Genomic DNA, 18,704 nt, shown 5'->3' on the forward strand with positions numbered 1-18,704 from the left:
GGTGAGCTGAGCACAGTGCTGGGAGTGGGATGCACCCCACCGGGGGGGGATATGGAGAAGCAGCAGGGCTGGGGGGCAGTGAAGGCGCAAAGCAGGGAGAGGACAGTGAAAGGGGGAGCATGTAAAGGGCTGAAGGGTGTGCAGCAGAGGCGACACATAACCAGCTTCCGCCTGGTGTCTGCCCGCACTCACCAGACACCACAGCTCGCAGCACACAGCCAGTGCTGGCGGAAATGGGATGGGGGGCGGAGCCCTGCTGGCCGAGAGTTTGCATGTAGCGGGGGCTGCACTGACAGACCAGCAGGGAGAGTGGCCAGCCCGCATGCTACAGTTTTGACCCACCACCCACCCCCATCATCGGCCACCGGATCCTCCCACTCACCGCTAGTGGGCAGATGGCTGGTCAGCAGGAATCTGGCCAGCACCAGGTCTTGCCAGTACTGCGTGGGGGAGGGGGAGACAGAAAATATGGGACAATTTGCCCCTTTTTAAGAAAAAATCGGGACACCTGCAGGAGGGCTTAAATACAGGACTGTTTCTTTAAAAAAGGACATCTGGTCACCTCAGTTCAAATCTTGGCCTCTTAACCAATTCATGCAATAAATGCATTATCATTAACACAAATACAAGATATGACTTTAAAACTCACAATAATATTGCACCATAAAGCATCCCTTTTACTTCCAGCACATTTATTATGGATGCTAAAGTAAAAAGAGGAATTCTAAATAGTAAAGCCCTTAAGAAAATTTATCATAATTGGCTTAACAGAATTCCCATACCCCCTCCCCACATCTCAAACACCATAATCCTGTTCTGTCCAGTTCCTCTGGCTTTAACCTCTGGAATCAAAACCTTTGCTAGAAAAAGCTTCTAATAAGAAGACATACCCCTAACAGATAAAAACCTTTGGGTAACGTGCTGTCATGTCATAAGGCTTTTATAAGTGAACGCAGAGCGCAAAGAGCTCCTAGGCTTGTACTGCACTACCTTAATTTGGCCCAACAAGATCCATTACATAAGTGGATTCAGCTGCTCTCAGATTCTTTCACTACTAGGTGGCTACTGTGGCACAGTATTCAACCATCCACTGAGATGATCTAACTCATTTTGCAAAGACTAGTTGAAATAGTAAGACAATAATGACTCTGTATCACAACCAGCTCGGACCTGAGTTGAGTGAATAACCTAGAGGTGAATGGCTCATGTCATATTACCATTTCTGTCAGCTATCCAGCTGACTTCTTTTTAGAATATAAATACTCTCTAACTCATTGTTTACCCAAAGTTCTCTGAAATACACCTGAGTTGATCTCAGGTGGGCAAGTATATTCAGAAATTCCCTCATGTGCTGGAACTCTTCTTATCATGCCAATGCTATTTAACAACTTGAACCCAGAGTTACAAAAATCTTGCACCTTACCTTCACTACTCCATTTTCATGCATGGTGATGCAGTTATTGGGATCCTCTGAAAGTTGGTACAAGGCCTGAGCAGTAGCTCGATGAACTGATGTGTCATTTGATTTCAAGTAACGTACTAAAGGGGCCACAGCTTTGGTTTCTCCAAAGGCAATTCTGTTACTTCCCCACATACAACAGCGAGAAATGGCCTCTGCTAAATGACGCCTTAATTTGTCATTGTTCTGGGCAAAGAAAAAAGAAGCCATTAAATATCTTTCTTAAATAAATAGGAGAACCATATTTCCAAGTAGTTTAAGGGCATCCACAATTTCGAAAGAAAGAAAGAAAGAAATGTACTATGATCTCAGTTTATGAAGAATCTTGCATGAGTGCAGTGGAGCTGACAGCTTTATATTGTTCTGTGCTTAATGGATGCTATATATTTTCAAAGATTCAGGTGTGTGTATAGGCTGGTTAGAAATTAGGCAAAATTAGTGTTAAAATCTGTATGAAAAGCCACAGCTTGGAATGTGGCTCCATCACTGAGATTCTGAAAAGGATTTCTCTGTGTCATTCAAATATACTACTCATTCCTTTCCTCCTTGTTCCTCCCAGAGGACAGCTGCTACATAGAGAGGCACCCTTATCCCCTTTGTACTACTTGCAAGGAATACTAAAAAGGGGTTCACGCTCCAAAGCAGCTGTAGTATTAGTCACAGAGTGACTTCATAGCCAGTCAACATTCTGAAGTGGGAAAAGAGTCTATAACCCTTTTCCACAACTGCTGTAGAACTCACCACTCATGCCATGCTCTTTCACTTTGGGTTTGATACAAGGACTGGAATCGAATGGCTAATTAAATTTGTATAGATGGTTGGATATTACAGAAAGATGTCACTTACTGTGTTTGCTAGTTTAGACAACAGAGGGACGACTCCATGATCTGTTATAACAGCTAAATTCTCTTCATCTTTGGCTATGTTGGTAATAGCAGCACATATACTTGCTAAAACTTCTTTATTCTCAGATTTTAGCAAATTGACAATCAGTTCCAAGCCACCAACAAAGGAGCGAACCATTTCTCCAGCATCCTACGTGAAAACCAAAAGAAATGTTATTTTTAAATGACCAATCTGCATTTGATACAAATATTTAAAAATATATTAAAATTTACATTATGACCCAAATATTCAAAACACTGCAACTCTCATTGGGTTGCTTTTCCTAAGGGTATGTCTACACTACGGAATAAAGTCGAATTTATAGAAGTCGGTTTTTTAGAAATTGGTTTTATATATTCGAGTGTGTCCCCACAGAAAATGCTCTAAGTGCATTAAGTGCATTAACTCGGTGGAGTGCTTCACAGTACCGAGGCTAGAGTCGACTTCTGGAGCATTGCACTGTGGATAGCTATCCCACAGTTCCCGCAGTCTCCGTTGCCCATTGGAATTCTGGGTTGAGATCCCAATGTCTGATGGGGCTAAAACATTGTCGCGGGTGGTTCTGGGTACATATCGTCAGGCCCCCGTTCCCTCCCTCCCTCCGTGAAAGCAAGGGCAGACAATTATTTTGCACCTTTTTTCCTGAGTTACCTGTGCAGACGCCATACCACGGCAAGCATGGAGCCCGCTCAGGTAACCGTCACCCTATGTCTCCTGGGTGCTGGCAGACGCGGTACGGCATTGCTACACAGTAGCAGCAACCCCTTGCCTTGTGGCAGCAGACGGTACAGTACGACTGGTAGCCGTCATTGTCATGTCCGAGGTGCTCCTGGCCACGTCGGCTGGGAGCGCCTGGGCAGACATGGGCGCAGGGACTAAATTTGGAGTGACTTGACCAGGTCATTCTCTTTAGTCCTGCAGTCAGTCCTATTGAACCATCTTATGGTGAGCAGGCAGGCGATATGGATTGCTAGCAGTCGTACTGTACCATCTTCTGCCAGGCAGGCAAGAGATGAGGATGGCTAGCAGTCGTACTGTACCATCTTCTGCCAAGCAGCCATGAGATGTGGATGGCATGCAGTCCTTCTGCACCGTCTGCTGCCAGCCAAAGATGTAAAAGATAGATGGAGTGGATCAAAACAAGAAATAGACCAGATTTGTATTGTACTCATTTGCCTCCTCCCCTGTCTAGGGGACTCATTCCTCTGGGTCACACTGCAGTCACTCACAGAGATGGTGCAGCGAGGTAAATCTAGCCATGTATCCATCAGAGGCCAGGCTAACCTCCTCGTTCCAATAAGAACAATAACTTAGGTGCACCATTTCTTATTGGAACCCTCCGTGAAGTCCTGCCTGAAATACTCCTTGATGTAAAGACACCCCCTTTGTTGATTTTAGCTCCCTGAAGCCAACCCTGTAAGCCGTGTCGTCAGTCGCCCCTCCCTCCGTCAGAGCAACGGCAGACAATCGTTCCGTGCCTTTTTTCTGTGCGGACGCCACACCAAGGCAAGCATGGAGGCCGCTCAGCTCACTTTGGCAATTAGGAGCACATTAAACACCACATGCATTATCCAGCAGTATATGCAGCCTGGTCTACACTAGGACTTTAGGTCGAATTTAGCAGCGTTAAATCGATGTAAACCTGCACCAGTCCACACAATGAAGCCCTTTATTTCGACTTAAAGGGCTCTTAAAATCGATTTCCTTACTCCACCCCGACAAGTGGATTAGCGCTTAAATCGACGTTGCCGGCTCGAATTTGGGGTACTGTGGACACAATTCGATGGTATTGGCCTCCGGGAGCTATCCCAGAGTGCTCCATTGTGACCGCTCTGGACAGCACTCTCAACTCAGATGCACTGGCCAGGTAGACAGGAAAAGAACCGCGAACTTTTGAATCTCATTTCCTGTTTGGCCAGCGTGGCAAGCTGCAGGTGACCATGTAGAGCTCATCAGCACAGGTGACCATGATGGAGTCCCAGAATCGCAAAAGAGCTCCAGCATGGACCGAACGGGAGGTACGGGATCTGATCGCTGTTTGGGGAGATGAATCCGTGCTATCAGAACTCCGTTCCAGTTTTCGAAATGCCAAAACCTTTGTCAAAATCTCCCAGGGCATGAAGGACAGAGGCCATAACAGGGACCCGAAGCAGTGCTGCGTGAAACTGAAGGAGCTGAGGCAAGCCTACCAGAAAACCAGAGAGGCAAACGGCCGCTCCGGGTCAGAGCCCCAAACATGCCGCTTCTATGATGAGCTGCATGCCATTTTAGGGGGTTCAGCCACCACTGTCCCAGCCGTGTCGTTTGACTCCTTCAATGGAGATGGAGGCAATACGGAAGCAGGTTTTGGGGACGAAGAAGATGATGATGATGATGAGGTTGTAGATAGCTCACAGCAAGCAAGAGGAGAAACCGGTTTTCCCGACAGCCAGGAACTGTTTCTCACCCTGGACCTGGAGCCAGTACCCCCCGAACCCACCCAAGGCTGCCTCCTGGACCCAGCAGGCGGAGAAGGGACCTCTGGTGAGTGTACCTTTTAAAATACTATACATGGTTTAAAAGCAAGCATGTGAAAGGATTACTTTGCCCTGGCATTCGCGGTTCTCCTAGATGTAGTCCTAAAGCCTTTGCAAAAGGTTTCTGGGGAGGGCAGCCTTATTGCTTCCTTCATGGTAGGACACTTTACCACTCCAGGCCAGTAACACGTACTCGGGAATCATTGTAGAACAAAGCATTGCAGTGTATGTTTGCTGGCATTCAAACAACATCCGTTCTTTATCTCTCTGTGTTATCCTCAGGAGAGTGAGATATAATTCATGGTCACCTGGTTGAAATAGAGTGCTTTTCTTCAGGGGACACTCAGAGGAGCCCATTCCTGCTGGGCTGTTTGCCTGTGGCTAAACAGAAATGCTCCCCGCTGTTAGCAACGGGGAGAGAGGAAGGTAGAGGGGCTTGCCATGCGCTGGGGGGAGGCAAAATGCGACCTTGTAACGAAAGCACATGTGCTATGTATGTAATGTTAACAGCAAGGTTTACCCTGAAAGAGTGTAGCCACTGTTTTATAAAATGTGTCTTTTTAAATACCGCTGTCCCTTTTTTTTTCTCCACCAGCTGCATGTGTTTCAATGATCACAGGATCTTCTCCTTCCCAGAGGCTAGTGAAGCTTAGAAAGAAAAAAAAACGCACTCGTGATGAAATGTTCTCCAAGCTCATGCTGTCCTCCCACACTGACAGAGCACAGACGAATGCGTGGAGGCAAATAATGTCAGAGTGCAGGAAAGCACAAAATGACCGGGAGGAGAGGTGGCGGGCTGAAGAGAGTAAGTGGCGGGCTGAAGACAGGGCTGAAGCTCAAATGTGGCGGCAGCATGATGAGAGGAGGCAGGATTCAATGCTGAGGCTGCTGCAGGACCAAACCAGTATGCTCCAGTGTATGGTTGAGCTGCAGCAAAGGCAGCTGGAGCACAGACTGCCACTGCAGCCGCTCTGTAACCAACCACCCTCCTCCCCAAGTTCCATAGCCTCCACACCCAGACGCCCAAGAACGCGGTGGGGGGGCCTCCGGCCAACCAGCCACTCCACCACAGAGGATTGCCCAAAAAAAAGAAGGCTGTCATTCAATAAATTTTAAAGTTGTAAACTTTTAAAGTGCTGTGCTTAAAGTGCTGTGTGGCATTTTCCTTCCCTCCTCCACCACCCCTCCTGGGCTACCTTGGTAGTCATCCCCCTATTTGTGTGATGAATGAATAAAGAATGCATGAATGTGAAGCAACAATGACTTTATTGCCTCTGCAAGCGGTGATTGAAGGGAGGAGGGGCGGGTGGTTAGCTTACAGGGAAGTAGAGTGAACCAAGGGGCGGGGGGTTTCATCAAGGAGAAACAAACAGAACTTTCACACCGTAGCCTGGCCAGTCATGAAACTGGTTTTCAAAGCTTCTCTGATGCGTACCGCGCCCTCCTGTGCTCTTCTAACTGCCCTGGTGTCTGGCTGCGCATAACCAGCAGCCAGGCGATTTGCCTCAACCTCCCACCCCGCTATAAACGTCTCCCCCTTACTCTCACAGATATTGTGGAGCACACAGCAAGCAGTAATAACAGTGGGAATATTGGTTTCGCTGAGGTCTAAGCGAGTCAGTAAACTGCGCCAGCACGCCTTTAAACGTCCAAATGCACATTCTACCACCATTCTGCACTTGCTCAGCCTGTAGTTGAACAGCTCCTGACTACTGTTCAGGCTGCCTGTGTACGGCTTCATGAGCCATGGCATTAAGGGGTAGGCTGGGTCCCCAAGGATAACTATAGGCATTTCAACATCCCCAACAGTTATTTTCTGGTCTGGGAATAAAGTCCCTTCCTGCAGCTTTTGAAACAGACCAGAGTTCCTGAAGATGCGAGCATCATGCACCTTTCCCGGCCATCCCACGTTGATGTTGGTGAAACGTCCCTTGTGATCCACCAGAGCTTGCAGCACTATCGAAAAGTACCCCTTGCGGTTTATGTACTCGGCGGCTTGGTGCTCCGGTGCCAAGATAGGGATATGGGTTCCGTCTATGGCCCCACCACAGTTAGGGAATCCCATTGCAGCAAAGCCATCCACTATGACCTGCACATTTCCCAGGGTCACTACCCTTGATATCAGCAGATCTTTGATTGTGTGGGCTACTTGCATCACAGCAGCCCCCACAGTAGATTTGCCCACTCCAAATTGATTCCCAACTGACCGGTAGCTGTCTGGCGTTGCAAGCTTCCACAGGACTATCGCCACTCGCTTCTCAACTGTGAGGGTTGCTCTCATCTTGGTATTCATGCGCCTCAGGGCAGGGGAAAGCAAGTCACAAAGTTCCATGAAAGTGCCCTTACGCATGCAAAAGTTTTGCAGCCACTGGGAATTGTCCCAGACCTGCAACACTATGCGGTCCCACCAGTCTGTGCTTGTTTCCCGAGCCCAGAATCGGCGTTCCACAGCATGAACCTGCCCCATTAGCACCATGATGCATGCATTGGCAGGGCCCATGCTTTCAGAGAAATCTGTGTCCATGTCCTGATCACTCACGTGACCGCGCTGACGTCGCCTCCTCGCCCGGTATCGCTTTGCCAGGTTCCGGTGCTGCATATACTGCTGGATAATGCGTGTGGTGTTTAATGTGCTCCTAATTGCCGAAGTGAGCTGAGCGGCCTCCATGCTTGCCTTGGTATGGCGTCCGCACAGAAAAAAGGTGCGGAACGATTGTCTGCCGTTGCTCTGATGGAGGGAGGGGCGACTGACGACACGGCTTACAGGGTTGGCTTCAGGGAGCTAAAATCAACAAAGGGGGTGTCTTTACATCAAGGAGTATTTCAGGCAGGACTTCACGGAGGGTTCCAATAAGAAATGGTGCACCTAAGTTATCATTCTTATTGGAACAAGGAGGTTAGCCTGGCCTCTGATTGATACATGGCTAGATTTACCTCGCTGCACCTTCTCTGTGAGTGACTGCAGTGTGACCTAGAGGAATGAGTCCCCTAGACAGGGGAGGAGGCAAATGAGTACAATACAAATCTGGTCTATTTCTTGTTTTGATCCACTCCATCTATCTTTTACATCTTTGGCTGGCAGCAGCCGGTGCAGAAGGACTGCATGACATCCACATCTCATGGCTGCTCGGCAGAAGATGGTACAGTACGACTGCTAGCCATTCTCATCTCTTGCCTGCCTGGCAGAAGATGGTACAATACGACTACTAGCAATCCTCATCTCTTGCCTGCCTGGCAGAAGATGGTACAGTACGACTACTAGCAATCCTCATCTCTTGCCTGCCTGGCAGAAGATGGTACAGTACGACTGCTAGCAGTCCGTATCGCCTGCCCGCTCACCATAAGACGGTTCAATAGGACTGACTGCAGGACTAAAGAGAATGACCTGGTCAAGTCACTCCAAATTTAGTCCCTGCGCCCATGTCTGCCCAGGCGCTCCCAGCCGACGTGGCCAGGAGCACCTCGGACACGACAAGGACGACTACCAGTCGTATTGCACCGTCTGCTGCCACAAGGCAATGGGTTGCTGCTACTGTGTAGCAAAGCCGTACCGCGTCTGCCAGCACCCAGGAGACATAGGGTGACGGTTACCTGAGCGGGCTCCATGCTTGCCGTGGTATGGCGTCTGCACAGGTAACTCAGGAAAAAAGGCGCGAAACGATTGTCTGCCCTTGCTTTCACGGAGGGAGGGAGGGAACGGGGGCCTGACGATACGTACCCAGAACCACCCGCGACAATGTTTTAGCCCCATCAGACATTGGGATCTCAACCCAGAATTCCAATGGGCAACGGAGACTGCGGGAACTGTGGGATAGCTACCCACAGTGCAACACTCCGGAAGTCGACTCTAGCCTCAGTACTGTGGAAGCGCTCCGCCGAGTTAATACACTTAATGCACTTAGAGCATTTTCTGTGGGGACACATACACTCGAATATATAAAACCGATTTCTAAAAAACCGACTTCTATAAATTCGACCTTATTCCGTAGTGTAGACATACCCTAAGAATTACAGTTAATTCAGAATCCACAGGGTCTCCTTGATGGCATATTAAGCCGAGACTATTTTACAGGCAGTCTAGAATACCTTCATATTTCACATTAGACGTGACAGCTCAAGACGAGGGACATTATTATCCATTCATTCACACAGTGTAAATGAACATTCAGTTCTTCTCCAACAGAGATTATACCAGCCATGATAATGAATGTGAGACATGATCCTGGTGCACTAGGAGCACCTGATGAAGCAGCTGGACATTTTCTGGGATATCCTAACTAGGACTTGGAATGAAAACGCAAAATCAAAATCAAACTAAATGATATACCAGTGTGACTCTGCAGAACTACAACTGAAAAAAATTATTTATTAATCAATTCAGTTTACCAAGCAAATATTTATATATTAATATGTAAAGCAGAAAACTAGCAGTTTTGGTGCAGTGTGATTAAATTAATGCATATGGAATTCTTCTTAGGAAATTTGTCTCCAGCAGAAAGGAACTGGCAGTTATGTGACGTGCAGCATATGGTACTTTATGGACCCTTAAAAGCACATATAATGTAAATCTAACAGTCTTGTTTAAAGACAAATTCTTTACAACTACAAAATCACTGACCAATGCTATATCCCACAGACCATGTTGATGCGTTGTACTTCATTGAGCTGAAATGTCTGAAAGAAAATATACCCATATTTTCTTTGGTACAATGCTCACCATAAAGCATGTGATCACTTCATACAATCTATTTTTTAGTTTTTCTAGCAATCTATGATCAGAAACAATGCCAGGATAAGAGAGTATCTGCTAACTGACTATTCTAAAATTGTGAAATATTTCCTCCCTTAAAGGTCAAGGCATTATCAGTTGGGGTAGTCTTAGGCCTGGACTTATCTTTAGCTGCCTGCACCACTAAGGATTTGGGCACTGGAATCAGTAAATAAAAACTCTGCCCCTTTAGGTGTCACAAAATATTGGTTTTTAGCCCTCTTTGGGGTAGGGACACAAGAGGGAAGCAAAAAGAAAAGGAGTACTTGTGGCACCTTAGAGACTAACCAATTTATTTGAGCATGAGCTTTCGTGAGCTACAGCTCACTTCATCGGATGCATACCGTGGAAACTGCAGAAGACATTATATACACACAGAGACCATGAAACAATACCTCCTCCCACCCCACTGTCCTGCTGGTAATAGCTTATCTAAAGTGATCATCAAGTTGGACCATTTCCAGCACAAATCCAGGTTTTCTCACCCTCCGCCCCCCCGCCCCCCCACACAAACTCACTCTCCTGCTGGTAATAGCCCATCCAAAGTGACCACTCTCTTCACAATGTGTATGATAATCAAGGTGGGTCATTTCCAGCACAAATCCAGGTTCTCTCACTCCCTCACCCCCCTCCAAAAACCACACACACAAACTCACTCTCCTGCTGGTAATAGCTTATCAAAAGTGACCACTCTCCCTACAATGTGCATGATAATCAAGGTGGGCCATTTCCAGCACAAATCCAGGTTTTCTCACCCCCCCCCCACCCCCATACACACACAAACTCACTCTCCTGCTGGTAATAGCTTATCTAAAGTGATCATTAAGTTGGGCCATTTCCAGCACAAATCCAGGTTTTCTCACCCTCCGCCCCCGCCCCCCAAACTCACTCTCCTGCTGGTAATAGCCCATCCAAAGTGACCACTCTCTTCACAATGTGTATGATAATCAAGGTGGGCCATTTCCTGCACAAATCCAGGTTCTCTCACCCCCTCACCCCCCTCCAAAAACCACACACACAAACTCAATCTCCTGCTGGTAATAGCTTATCCAAAGTGACCACTCTCCCTACAACGTGCATGATAATGAAGGTGGGCCATTTCCAGCATAAATCCAGGTTTTCTCACCCCCCCACCCCCATACACACACAAACTCACTCTCCTGCTGGTAATAGCTCATCCAAAGTGACCACTCTCCCTACAATGTGCATGGTAATCAAGGTGGGTCACTTCCAGCACAGATCCAGGCTTTCTCACCCCCCCAGGAACACACACACACACACACATAAACTCACTCTCCTGCTGGCAATAGCTCATCCAAACTGACCACTCTCCAAGTTTAAATCCAAGTTTAACCAGAACGTCGGGGGGGGGGGGGTAGGAAAAAGCAAGGGGAAATAGGCTACCTTGCATAATGACTTAGCCACTCCCAATCTCTATTTAAGCCTAAATTAATAGTATCCAATTTGCAAATGAATTCCAATTCAGCAGTTTCTCGCTGGAGTCTGGATTTGAAGTTTTTTTGTTGTAAGATAGTGACCTTCATGTCGGTGATTGCGTGACCAGAGAGATTGAAGTGTTCTCTGACTGGTTTATGAATGTTATAATTCTTGACATCTGATTTGTGTCCATTTATTCTTTTATGTAGAGACTGTCCAGTTTGACCAATGTAAAGGCAGAGGGGCATTGCTGGCACATGATGGCATATATCACATTGGTGGATGTGCAGGTGAACGAGCCTCTGATAGTGTGGCTGATGTTATTCGGCCCTGTGATGGTGTCCTCTGAATAGTTATGTGGGCACAGTTGGCAACGGGCTTTGTTGCAAGGATAGGTTCCTGGGCTAGTGGTTCTGTTGTGTGGTATGTGGTTGTTGCTGAGTATTTGCTTCAGGTTGTGGGGCTGTCTGTAGGAAAGACTGGCCTGTCTCCCAAGATTTGTGAGAGTGTTGGGTCATCCTTCAGGATAGGTTGTAGATCCTTAATAATGCGTTGGAGGGGTTTTAGTTGGGGGCTGAAGGTGACGGCTAGTGGCGTTCTGTTATTTTCTTTGTTAGGCCTGTCCTATAGTAGGTGACTTCTGGGAACTCTTCTGGCTCTATAAATCTGTTTCTTCACTTCCTCAGGTGGGTATTGTAGTTGTAAGAAAGCTTGATAGAGATCTTGTAGGTGTTTGTCTCTGCCACACAGATCTGTCAGGTTCCAAAATGGCCTAGGGAAGGTCCTCTTCCTTTCAAAGTGGTTTCCTTGGGTGTAGGGATGTCTCTAAAGAGGACCAGGTCCAATAAAAGAAGAGATTGTGTGTAGAGCAGTGTGCAAATATTCTCTGGTGAGGTAAATGTTTCAGTCCTTCCTGGCATTTAGTGAGCCACTGAGGATGGGACTGGTGAATCCAGGGTATCCGATGGTCTGCTATTCAGAGAATCCCACAAGGAGTATGTCAGAACTATTGAATGAGGGTGCAGTGTGGAGCTCCCAAATGGGACCACTGATTACTGATCCTTTAGTCTGTGGGATACAGCCAGAACCAGAACCAGTATCACTGAATCCTGCTTTCTTGAATGGAAGGTTCATTCCTTAGGAGTCCCAACTCCTTAGGACTCACACATGAGGACTCATCCAACTTGGATTGAAATGGTGAGGGATTCTTTTTCTTAGAGGCAGCTCTGAATAAGGATCTGTCCTTATGCCTATGGTCATGTCCCCTACTCTAGTAAGAGGATTTCTTAGGCCTAGTCTATACTACAAAATTAGATTGACATAAATTTCTTTGCGTCAATCTAGTTGTTCATGTCTCCCACTGATGTAAGCTCTCCATTATATCAACATACTAACACCACCTCTCTGAATGGCATTGAGCAATAGTCAATGTATTGAGGTTGACGCAGCATGAATGTATACATTGAGTTACCTATGTCAGCACTAACATTCCTCCAGCAGTTGTCCCATAATGCCTCACACTGACAGTGCTGGTCACTATTGTGAGTTCCATTGCTCAGGGATCATGGAGACAGGAAGATCCCCCCTACCCTCCCCCCCACTTTAAAACCCTGTGAATTTTTGAAATGCCTTGCCCTGAGGTGGAGGAGGAAGAGGAGGGGATGGGGGACATGGGTGGGGGGGAAGTGTCCAGCTATGCCACGAGCCTGGACCTGTTTGAGACTCCAGTCCATCCTGGCATTCAAGCATGTGTGAGGCCAATGCAGGGGAAGGAACCTTGGGTAAGTGGGTATGTTTATTTCCCATTACACTGATGGTTTCCCCAAATTAGCAGGACACAACTACTCACATTTTATTAATATACTCATACTAGAAGAGGTAGCAATAAAACAGAGAGTAGAGTGTTATCTGCTTTTCATTCCCCTGAGAGTTAGGTGGGGGTGGGGGCATGAGGAGCTCTTTGTTTATGTATCAGGGATATCCCCTGAATCTTTCTGAGAGATCTCAATGAAACTTCCATGGAGGTAGTCTGCAATCCTCTTCTGAAGGTTTCTAGGATTGGAAGCCTTATTTCTTTCTCAGAGGTAGGACTTTTTCCCATGACAGTCAGGGATAACTTTGCAGTCACCATTTATCAGGATCCCAATACAGGCACTCAGGACCAATGGTCACAGCAGGGGCAAACCTGAGGCAGGAAGTAGCAGAGGAGTGAGGAATCCTGTTCCAGGCTAGTGTCATGCACATTCATGGCCACCAGAAGGCACAGGAGGCCAAATGGAGAGTCTTGAGGCACCCCTGATGTCCTGCCTATGGTAAGTCATGACAAAACCAAAGTGCCTTTAACTGGTGAGTGAGGGGCAGCAGAACATGCAAGTGGCCCTTGACATACAGTAAGCCCTGGTGTTGCTCCTGGCCCGCTGTCTTGAGTTCCTTGGGAAAGGATTCTTCTCTATATCTGAGTGGATTAGTGACAGGAGGTCTTGGTCAACAATGGCACACAGGAAGTTCCAGGGCTTAAGAATGCATGGGAACTCCATGCGGGGGAGGGGAGAGGCTCATGGCTGGTGAGATAGTCCCCTTTTCAGGACAAGGCATCAGTGGTCTTCTTCTGGGCCTTCGGGTGGTACGTGATGGTGAAATTGAAGCATGTGAAGAATGGGTCCAGTGAAGCTGCCTCTGGTTCAGGGCTTTGGCTTGGCAGAGCTATTCTATATTTTTATGATCTGTGTATACCTGTACTGGATACCAAGCACCCTCCAAACAGTGGCATCACTCTTGAAATGCTGCTTTGATGGCTAGAAGCTCTTTATTTAGAATACTGTAATACTGTTAGACTGGAGTGAACTTCCGTGAATAGTAGGTGCAAGGGCAGAGGAGCTGTTGGGGACCACACCTTTGACAGAGTATGGCCCAAATTGCCACATTAGAGGCATTGCTCTTGATGACAAAAAGTCATGCCTGGTCAGGATGAACCAGGATTGGGGTGCTTGGAAAGGTCAACTTGAGGTGGTTGAATGCTTGTTGGGCCTCCAGAGACCAGATGAAGGAAGAGTTTTTGCAGAGAAGCACTATCAATAGGGCACTTTGGCCTGAAAACCCAGAGATGAAGTATATATAAAAATTGGTGAACCGCAGGAAACATTGCAGCTCCTGATTTTTTGGGGGAGAGGCACCCAGGTCTGTACCACCTCCATCTTCCTGGAGTCCATTTGGAGGCAGCCGGGTGACGGGTTGTAACCAGAAACTCCATGGAGCACTGGTTGAAGCTGCACTTTTCAAGTTTTGCATACAGGCCGTGTTGGCGGAGCCATTCCAGGACCAACCAGACATGCTGGGTGTGCTGTTCAGGATCATTGGAACAGCTGAGGATATCATCTCGTTAGATTACAATGTACTGATCTAGGATGTCATGGAAGACTTCATTTATGAAGTGCTGGAATGTTGCAGGGGCATTTGTGAGGCCAAATGGCATTACCAGGTATTTGTAATGGCTGTACTGGGTTTGAAAAGCCATCTTCCACTCATCCTTGGCTGAAATCCAAACCAGACTGTAGGCTCCCCATAGGTCAAGTTTTGTGAATATCTGGGCCAATTATACATGGTCCAGTAGCTTTGGGATGAATGGAAGGAGGCATCAATTCCTGATAGTAACTTGACTGAGGGCCTTGTAATCCACACATAGGCGCAGGCTTCCATCTTTCTTTTTAACAAACAGAACTGGGGCCCCAGAAAGAGAGATAGATGGCCATATGAAACCCTTGACCTGATTCTCTTGGAGGTAGGAACACAGGGCAGCCAGTTCAGGTTTCGACATCTCAAAGATAGGGCCAAATGGCACCTTGGCCCCTGGTTGCAGCTCGATCAAGCAGTCACAATCACAATGTGGGGGTAGGGTGTCAGCCTGCTTCTTTCCAAAGATGTCACCATAGTTGCTGGAGTCAATTCTGGGGTGATAGAAACTGATCCACAGCCAGAGCCCAGGGGTATATGTCTTGGTTCTGGGGTTCACCAGACAGTGTGCACAGACAGACTTGCTGGCAAAACTTGGAGCAGAAGCTAACCTGATGCTCATGCCAAAGGATGTTTGGATCATGAGCCACCAGCCATAAAATGCCAAAGATTATGGGGAAGAGTGGTGAGCAGATCATTCTGAACTGAAAGACCGTCCGATGGTCCCGAATGGCACCATCTCCTGTGTCACGGGCTCCAGTGACAGGAGTGAGCCATCTATAGTTTCCACTAGGTCACGGACAGTCTCTAATTGAACCAAAATACCTAGGGCTTGGGCTGTATCAGTACTAGTGATTAGTTGTCCACTGCCCAGGAGTCTACCAGTGCCCACTGTGGCGGAATTTGGTTTAGATCCCCTGACACACGAAGGCAGACCTGGACCTTAAGGTGCAGCCAGTGTTCACCACGTCTGGGGCATGCCTTGGTGAGGAGTAAGGGGACAGACATTGTCTTGGGGCTTGCCTAGGGCAACTCCTTCTACCAACTCAAGTGAGAACTGAGTCATGCTAGAGTTTGGGATGGGCAGCTGGAAAGAGTATGGCTAGATCCTCCACAGTAGAAACAAAACCCATGGTGGCAACAATGCTCTTTTTCCTCAGGAGTCACATGACGACTGGCATTATCCAGCTGCATGGGCTCAGGGTCTAGGCTGGAGACAGATACCAAGGGGCACGGCCAAGTGGTAACACAATCCCCTTCCTTTCCTCACTTTGTTCACTGAGCCTATTGTAGATGATTATGACAAGATCTATGAAGGTGTCTAGGTCTGTCAGGGCCTCCACATGAGCTAGCTCATCCTTAATCTCTGTGTAGTCCCCACTGGAATTGGTAGAGCTGGGCTGCTTCATTCCCCTCAGTATCGGAGACTAGTCACTGAAAGTGGGTGGTGAAGAGGATGCTGGCCTCTGCCCCTGCTGGAGTTTGTGTAGGGCTGTCTCTGCCAAGTGGGCATTGTGAGGATTGTCAAATATGGCAGAAAATGCCTGGGGGAAGGCATCCCAGTTCGATAATGTCTAGCTCACTCGTTTGAGTACGGGTGAGGCACAGGCAATGCATCTTCTGTCAGGAGGCTAAGAACGAGTCTTACCTTTGCTTGGTTAGTGGGATAGGACTTGGGGTGGAGCAGAAACAGCAGGTAGTATTAATAACCCTCCTGAACTTTTGACAGTCCCCAATCAAACATTTTGGGAGGGAATCTGGGGGGGCCTGAGTCTGGGTACATTGGTGCGGTTTGTGCCTATAGTGCAGTCTTCTCATCCTGCAGTCAGGCCACCTGTTCTTGTAGCATCTGGTTATCCATGGTGTGCTGTGCCAGCTGGGCCTGCATTGAGCTTGGTTCTCTGTTGTGAGCTGCAATATTTGGGCTTGAAGCATGGCCTGCTGGGAGTGATCAACCCACTTAGGCATCTCCAATACCCCCTAGAGCATGCTGGGCAGGGTGCAAGCTGCTGCTTCCACAGGCTAGGGTGGTCCAGGCAAACTATCAAGGTTCTAACAAAGGCAGTCAGAACCAAGGGTCAGAGCAGGGGAAAACCTCAGACAGGGAGTAGCGGAGGATTGCACAGTCTGGTTCCAGGCCAGGGAGAAGGGTCCGAATCAGGTTTCAGGATCTGAGTCAGAAACCAAAGTCCAAATCAAGCTGAGGTCAAAGCAAGGAGTTCAGGAGCAAGGAATAGTCATGGCAGATACAGGAAATCCATGCTGTTGCCTGAACACTTCCAGGAATGCCCCATAACCACAACACATTACTGTAGCTTGCTGTTAAAGTGCTCTTTCAAAGCCTCCCTCAGCCGTGTAGCTCCATGTTGAGCTCTTCTGATAGCCCTTGTGTCTGACTGTTCAAACTCAGCAAAAAGCCAGTCCACCTCTGCCCACCAATCCAAGAGCAACTTTTCCCCTTTGCTTCAGAGATATTATGCAGGACACAGAAGGCAGCTATAACCGTTGGGATATTTTTCTCACTGAGATCCAATCTTGTGAGTAAACAATGCTAGAGCCCCTTCAGTCTACCAAAAGCATATGCAACTGTAATTCTGCACCTGCTGAGCCAATAGTTGATCTTTCCTTCATGCTGTCAAGGTGGCTGGTGTACAGCATCATGAGCCAGGAAATCAAGGGTTAGCCTGGGGGATCAAGGGGTCCCCCAGGATCACCACTGGCATTTCAACATCACCTATCTTAGTCTGCCTGTTGGGAAAGAAAGTCCCTGCCTGTAGCTTTCTGAACAGTCCTGTGTTCTTAAAGTTGAGAGCATCATGCACCTCCCCTGACCAGCCAACACTGATGTTGGTGAAGTATTCCTGGTTATCAACCAACGCTTGCATAACCTTTCTGTTGATGTACTCTGTAGCAAGGTAGTCTGGTGATAAAATATGGATACGAATGCAGTCTATTGCTTCACCACAGTTCAGAAACCCCATTGCTGAAAATCCATCCGTTATGTCCTGCGCATTGATGAGAGTCCTGTGTAGCAGGAGATGATTAATGGCCCTGCACGCTTACATGATAATGGCCCCCACAGTGGATTTTCTAACTCCAAAAAGATTTCCGAGTGACTGGTAGCAATCTGGTGTTGCAAGTTTCAATGGTGCAATTGCTACACGCTTCTCCTGTCAGTGCAGCTCTCATTTTGGTGTCCCTGAGCTGGAGGGCTGAGGGGAAGCTCAGTGCACAAATTCAGGAATGTGGTCTTGCACATCCAAACATTCTGCAGCCACTGCTCACCATCACAAGCCTGCATTATGATGTGATCCCTCCAGTCAGTGTTTGTTTTCTCAAGCCCAGAAGCAGCGCTCCAATGTTTGCAGCTGCTCTGTAAACACTGCCAACCATCTTGAATTGGTTCTCGCTATGTCCAACAGCAATCTGTCCTCAAGCAAATTGTCATGTTCCTCACAACTCTGCAAATAGTGGATGATTGTGTGTCTTGTGCTTACTACGCTCATGACTCATGACAGTAGTGCAGAGCTGTGCAGGCTCCATTCTTCTGTCAGAGATGACAAACAGTGACAAGTCCTGTGTCGGTTCATAGGATTTTCAAAATAGGCGTGAAAATAATGGAATAGAGTTTGATTATGGGGTGGAGAAAGTTGCATGATGGAAACTTGACCCTGAAGTCACAGACACCCCTGCGTGACTCGTTTCTGCCCCACTGTGCATTGCCAAAACTTCCCAAAAGACAGAGTGCTGAATAGCGGTAAGTTGCACACTGGGATACCTACACATGATGTACCACCCTGTGCATTGAAAAAATACTCCTGCAGCACCAATGCACGGAGCCAAGTATGCATGCGCACAAGCAATATACTAATTGCAGCGGCTTTATGCCAATGTAACTTGCATCAGCAAAAGTTTGTAGACATGCCCTAAGGCTTAAGAGTTTTAGCCTCTGCTCCAGAGTTTGTGCTTGGAGGGGTGCTGCTCACAGTCTGAGGCCACTATACGGGGGGTCTCCCTGGCCTGGATCCAAATGGGCCCTCATAGACTGCTCCATGAGGTGCTTCCGTAGGTGGAGCTCTCACTCCTCGCAAGTTCAGGGAGGGAAGAAGCAGGAGATACTGCACTTTGTGGCAATGTGAGCGTTCCCACGGCAATAAATGTTGCGCTGGTGTTTGTCATTGATGGAGAA

General features: G+C 47.7%; 1 protein-coding gene across 1 annotated transcript in view; it reads right to left on the minus strand.

Annotated features, from left to right (window-relative positions):
- ODAD2 (outer dynein arm docking complex subunit 2) overlaps nucleotides 1-18,704 on the minus strand; it is a 200,528-nt gene that overhangs the window by 42,457 nt on the left and 139,367 nt on the right. Inside the window, exons 17-18 of the mRNA XM_077809473.1 lie at nucleotides 2,306-2,494; nucleotides 1,424-1,645 (exon numbers count right to left, since the gene is read on the minus strand). Of these exons, the coding sequence (XP_077665599.1) occupies nucleotides 1,424-1,645; nucleotides 2,306-2,494 (411 nt within the window). The remainder of the gene's footprint in view (nucleotides 1-1,423; nucleotides 1,646-2,305; nucleotides 2,495-18,704) is intronic.

The sequence above is a fragment of the Eretmochelys imbricata genome, chromosome 2 (genome assembly GCF_965152235.1).
Source record: "Eretmochelys imbricata isolate rEreImb1 chromosome 2, rEreImb1.hap1, whole genome shotgun sequence".
NCBI classification, from domain to species: Eukaryota; Metazoa; Chordata; order Testudines; family Cheloniidae; genus Eretmochelys; species Eretmochelys imbricata.